Consider the following 6602-nt stretch of genomic DNA (forward strand, 5'->3'; position numbering starts at 1 on the left):
CTATATACATAGTAAAACCAGTAATACTAGTAATATTTGTAAACATAGTAACACCAGTAGTATCAGTAATACCACTTTGCCTTAGTAAAACGAGTTATCTTAGTAATACCCAGAAATTATCCGTGCACTAATTAATCAACTTTTTAGTCCGATTTTGTTCGGATTTTGCATTACCCATGTTATATAATTCATATTAATGAAATTACACCGAAGAAATCATCAAAACGTGCTCAAAACGTACATAAAATATACTCTAAAACCAATAAATACATTTTACAAAATCCTTTTAAATCTCTTAAAATTTGCATTCAACCTTTCTTTTGTTACACTAGCCGATATATACACTTATTTTTATAAGTATTCCAGCAAAAATTTCATAAAAAACGGACATAAATTAAACCCGAAATTCATATACACAGTTTTCAAATTCGTTTTTTCTCTCTCAAATTTCATCAATTCTTACTGTTTTAGGTTACCCATGGTTTACACAAACATTTAAAAGATATTTCACATAAAATTTCATGAAAAACAGACAAGAATTACCTGATGTTTTAGCTTCAAAATCGCCAATGAAGGGTGGGGAAGAATAGCTCTTCACGCGGAGAGAGGAGAGAGGAGAGGAACATGAAGACATGTGAGCCAAGGTAAATCTAATTGGTTAAGGTTGTTTGTGGACTCCATTTGGTTGTTGTGTTTGGTTGAGTGTATTTAATTGAAAAATTAAATGAATTAATGAAGTGGAGAAGAAATATATTAAAAAAAGAAATGTTAGTATAGGAAATTCAAAGACAAATGGGTAATGAGAACAGAGATGGGACAAGAAGAATGAAAATTTTTCCAGTATTTGGAGTTAAAACCCCCCTGACAAGCGATAGCAATTAAAGGCGTGGTCCGCGTGGAAAACAAGTCACTGATCACTACCTTAAGCAACTCTCTCAATGCAAAAAGTAAAAAAAAACAAATTTGCTTTTCTTTAATACTGAAATTCATGATAATTAAATATCCATAACTCCCAATTATTTACAAACTCTCCATGCTTCATTAAGTTAATCTAAACTAACTTGATGGTCTCAGTCACATCATCTCTTAGTAATTAAGCTCACATCCATAAGTTCGTCTTTAATCATGATCAAGCAATCATACAACTCGTCTTTAATCATGATCGATCAATCATACAAACTTGTACAAAACAGAGTCAATTGTCAAAAGTCACTTTCAAAAGAGTTAAGCAACAATTGAAGACATGTCAAACCAAGAAGATACGAACAAACTCACCAAGACTAGTAACTGAGCAATACAGACATTAGTGGTTCCACCACCAACAAGGAGCAGCTACGGTACGAGTGTTTTAACTGTCTTTTATTCACCGCTCAACAAGAAAACCAGACTAGTCTACAAACCGGTTAGCATGAATGGAAATTACATCAATTGATTTTGGTTCCGGTTCGATTTTACTAAACCGGAAATCATATATTCATCATACCGAGCGAAACGGAGTGATGTGAAACGGCGATGATCAGGAAGCAAACCAACGACCGAACCGCTACTCGTCACCGTCCAAAACTATGGCAGAACTGCACAAATCTCCGACCTTTGAAGCAAATTCACGCTTTCATGATCCTTAACGGACTCATGTCCGATCTCTCCATTGTCGGAGAGCTAATCTACTCAGCCTCCTTGTCTGTCCCCGGCGCGCTTACGTATGCACACAAGCTGTTCGACGTAATTCCAAAACTAGACGTATCCATATGCAACCACGTGCTGCGCGGCTCTTCTCAGAGCATGAAACCAGCAAAGACTGTCTCTTTGTATAAAGAGATGGAGAAACGTGGCGTGAGGCCTGATAGGTACACGTTCACGTTCGTTCTCAAGGCCTGCTCGAGGCTTGAGTGGAGGAGTAACGGTTTTGCGTTTCATGGGAAAGTAATGAGACATGGGTTTGCTTCCAACGAGTATGTCAAGAACGCTTTGATTCTTTTTCACGCTAACTGCGGAGATTTGGGGATTGCGAGCGAGCTTTTTGATGACTCTGCTAAAGCTCATAAGGTTGCTTGGTCTTCTATGACCTCTGGGTATGCTAAGAGAGGGAAGATAGATGAGGCTATTAAGGTTTTCGACGAAATGCCGGAGAAGGATCAGGTTGCTTGGAACGTGATGATTACTGGTTGTTTGAAGTGTAGGGAGATGGATAGAGCGAGAGAGCTTTTCGATAGGTTTAAGGAGAAAGATGTTGTGACGTGGAACGCAATGATATCAGGTTATGTGAGTTGCGGGTGCCCTAAGGAGGCTTTGAGTATATTCAAGGAGATGAGGGATGCTGGTGAGCATCCAGACGTTGTGACGGTGCTGAGTTTGTTGTCTGCTTGTGCGGACTTGGGAGACTCTGAGACCGGGAAGAGAATCCATCTCTACGTCTTGGAAACGGCTTCGGTTTCGAGGTCCATGTATATAGGCACTCCCGTTTGGAATGCTTTGATCGACATGTATGCAAAGTGCGGAAGCATAGACAGCGCGATCCAAGTGTTCAGAGCGATGAAAGAGCGAGACTTGTCGTCTTGGAACACTTTGATCGTTGGTTTGGCTCTGCATCACGCAGAGGGATCGATCGAAATGTTTGAAGAGATGCAGAGGTTGAAAGTGTGGCCGAACGAGGTGACGTTCATCGGAGTTATATTAGCTTGCAGCCACTCTGGGAGAGTTGATGAAGGGCGTCAGTATTTTCGACTTATGAAGGATGTGTACAAGATTGAACCGAACATAAAGCATTATGGGTGTATGGTAGATATGTTGGGGCGAGCGGGGCTGTTAGAGGAGGCGTTCATGTTTGTTGAGTCGATGGAGATTGAGCCTAACGCTATTGTGTGGAGAACTCTTTTGGGTGCTTGTAGGATTTATGGGAATGTGGAGTTAGGGAAGTATGCAAATGAGAAACTGCTCAGTATGAGAAAAGGGGAGAGTGGTGACTATATGTTGCTCTCAAATATATATGCTTCCACAGGTGAGTGGGAGAGAGTGCAGAAAGTAAGGAAGATGTTTGATGATACAGGAGTGAAAAAACCGAGTGGATTCAGTTTGGTCGAGGAGGATGATGATAAATTGATGATGAAATATCTACTCTCATCATAAAAAATAGGTGTTGTTCTTGTCATCATCATCTATTATGTTGATTTCATGATTCTGGATTTAGCATAGATTATATAATGTTAAAAAGGAGAATTTGATATTGTGGAACCTGATGGTTACATAAACCACACAGAAAATTACAATGGATATGAGAAAAGAAAAACAAGAAACACAGAGGAGATGCAAGTGAAGCTCAAGCTCACATTCTTACACACCAAATCATGTAATAAATCGGGGGGAAAGAAAACTCATATATATAAGGTTAAGACCAGATCTTTAATGGTGTCGGGAAAGAGCAATAGCTGAGAGGAGAATGAGAAGAATGAGGAGGACAACGGCAACGAAAGATCCAATCAAAGACCCTGAGATACGCTCACAGAAGGAGTTGAACTGTTGACAAATAGAAAACCAGTTTGTGTTGTTGTTCCCTTTGTGTGCTAAGTAGACAATAGCTGCTGCTGAGGATGCTCCAGCAGTTATAAGACCCAACATTGCCTAAAACATTAGGAGGATTCAACTGTTTGTTTAACTGTTAAAGCTAACCAGAAGGCACATGCTTGTAGAGCAGGACAAAGTTCGGTTTCATGATCGCTTACCACATCAAGGATGATAAGAAGAACTCTACTGTTCTGAGTCTTGCTCTTGACGATGTGTACAAAGGCCAGAGGTAGAGACAAGATTGTTAGAAATTGAAGAACATAGTGAAGAACAAGAGAGAGAGATGTTTAATCTAGAAAGTAGAGAGAGAGATAGAGTAAATAAGGAGAATCTTATTTGCTTGATTGATTTGCTTATGGGAACATCCCATATATATAGGGGTTACAAGTATGGCAAATGGTAGATGAAATATGATAAACTAATAATCCATTGTCTTGAGACTTTAACCCACCATACATGCTTGTCCCTTGTAGTGGCATCTCCATTGTCTTGAGACCTTAACCCACCATGCATGCTTGTCCCTTGTAGTGGCATCTCCATTGTCTTGAGACCTTAACCAACCATGCATGCTTGTCCCTTGTAGTGATATCTCCATTGTCTTGAGACCTTAACCAACCATCTTGTTTCTTATTGCTTCATCTTCACACTCCCCCTCAAGCTTGACCATAGGGACTGGTCAAACTTGGAAACCATGAAGCATTCCCTCATTAAAACCTTTAGCTTGGAAAAACCTCATGGGATAAAAACCAAGCCAAGGAAAAAGAGTAGAACACTTCATGGCTAAGAGGATTAGTGTGATGAAAAATCTACGAGTCCTAACTTGGAATGTATGAACTCGCAAACCTTGGTGCTTGCAGCCTTGGTAAAGATGTCAGCTAGTTGATCCTCACTTCTTGTGTAGCAGGGTAAGATGATCCTTTGTTCCACTGCTTGCCTAACTTTATGACAATCCACCTCAATGTGTTTAGTCCTCTCATGGAACACACTGTTGGAAGCTATGTGTATTGCTGCTTGATTATCACAATGCATGGTGATTGGAGTTGATGTCTCTATACCCAAGTCTCGAAGTAGGTTTCTGATCCAAATCAACTCACTAGTGAGCTTCCTCATTGCCCTATATTCAGCTTCAGCACTTGAGCATGACACTATCTTCTGTTTCTTGCTCTTCCAAGTGACAAGATTGCCTCCAATAAATGTACAATAGCCGGTAGTGGATCTCCTATCCACTCTGTCTCCTGCCCAATCAGCATCACAATACCCAACTATCTCTGTATTTTTGTTGCATCCCATCCACACTCCTTGCCCTGGCGCCTCTCTTAGGTATCTTAGGATCCTTTCAACCATGTTCCAATGGTGTATCTTGGGAGCTTGCATATTCTGGCTTACTTGGTTAACTGCAAAGCATACATCAGGCCTGGTGATGGTGAGGTATATCAGCTTTCCTACAATTCTTCTATAGTGTTTAACGTCAGTATAGGGCTTGTCTTCAATCTCCCCCTCACGCAGCACCTTATACCCATCTTCTAGTGGAGTCTTGGCTACTTTCGCTCCAAGATTTCCTGCCTCATTCAAAAGATCAAGTGTGTACTTCCTTTGAGATAAGAAAAGCCCCTCTTTAGAGCGGCATATTTCTATCCCTAGAAAGTACTTTAGCTCACCCAAATCTTTAATATCAAAAGTAGACTTAAGAAAGACTTTGGTTGAGATAATACCTTCCTTGTCACTTCCTGTGATGATAATATCATCTACATAAATAAGAATCACCACAATTCCTTGCTTGCTTGTGAGTGTGAAGAGTGTATGATCAGCTTCTGACTTTACAAACCCTCTTCCATTGAGAGTTGTACTCAGTTTGTGGTACCAAGCCCTTGGTGACTGTTTTAACCCATATATTGCTTTCTTCAACCTTAGGACATTCCCTGGCTTGACCATGTCTTCCATACCCGGAGGTGGCCTCATGTAAACCTCATCCTCCAGCTCTCCTTGAAGAAAAGCATTCTTGACATCCATCTGCCATAAATCCCATTCCAAGTTCACTGCCAATGAGAGTAGAATTCTTATGGTGTGGAGTTTAGCTACTGGTGCAAATGTATCCAGATAGTCTTCTCCATAGACTTGGGTGTATCCTCTTGCAACTAGCCTTGTTTTCTTTCTTTCTGGTTTCCCATTGGCAAGGTACTTGATGGTGAAGAGTAGACGGCTTGTAACAGCTTTCTTTCCTTTGGGGAGCTCAGTTTCATACCAAGTATCATTCTTGATCATGGCACCAACTTCATCCCCAACTGACGCTCTCCACTCTTCATGCTTCATGGCTTCTTCATAAGTCTTTGGTACATACTCTTGATCTAGGTTGCTGATGAAGACTACATGCTCTTCAGATAGTCTCGCAAAAGAACATGTTGCTTGGATAGGATGAGCTACTGCATTGTTGTTGAAGTATACTTTGGTGTCCATCCACTGAGATGGTTTCTTCACCCTTGTACTCCTCCTTAATGGTTGAACTTCTTGTTGCATTCCATCTTGATCATTAACAACTTCTTCTTGGATAGCTTCTTCTTGGATAGCTTCCTCGTGGATAGCTTCGTCATGGATATCTTCTTCAGGGATAGCTTCCTCATGGATAACTTGCAAATTAGGTTGGTTTCCCCCCTCATGATCAGGATGGACTGCTTCTTCAATTGATGTAGCTTCATCCACAACTGGAGGTATATGTGAAGTGCTCGGTACGCCACTTGTTTGAGGCTGGCTGATGCCTAGGTTTTCCAGAATGATTCTCAAGTTGTTTGCCCTATCTGAAGATCCTTGTGAGAGATCCTGAAGGCTTTCCCAACTCTTCTCATCATAGTATCCCTTTGATTCCACAAACTTAACATCCCTTGAGACCATAACTCTTCTTGATTCAGGTATGTAGCACTTGTACCCCTTCTGCGCATGAGTATATCCTATGAACATGCCTTTGACACTCTTGGCTTCAAGCTTGTTTCTCTGTTCCCCTGGTATCAAGACATAGCACACACACCCAAAAACACGCAAGTGATCAA

At 40.8% G+C, this 6602-nt stretch overlaps 1 protein-coding gene across 1 annotated transcript; it reads left to right on the forward strand.

Moving 5' to 3' along the window:
* Positions 1–598: 598 nt before the first annotated feature.
* On the forward strand, positions 599–3223 carry LOC106424691 (pentatricopeptide repeat-containing protein At5g15300). The gene has a single exon (XM_013865445.3). The coding sequence runs from the start codon at positions 1513–1515 to the stop codon at positions 3124–3126; it is 1614 nt and encodes a 537-aa protein (XP_013720899.1). The 5' UTR covers positions 599–1512; the 3' UTR covers positions 3127–3223.
* The last annotated feature ends 3379 nt before the right edge of the window (positions 3224–6602 follow it).

This window comes from Brassica napus, chromosome C9 (assembly GCF_020379485.1).
Source record: "Brassica napus cultivar Da-Ae chromosome C9, Da-Ae, whole genome shotgun sequence".
Classification (NCBI taxonomy): Eukaryota; Viridiplantae; Streptophyta; class Magnoliopsida; order Brassicales; family Brassicaceae; genus Brassica; species Brassica napus.

What these genes read in the sequence shown, in the direction of transcription:
- LOC106424691 (XM_013865445.3), top strand. Translation starts at nt 1,513, where the DNA reads ATGATCAGGAAGCAAACCAACGACCGAACCGCTACTCGTCACCGTCCA.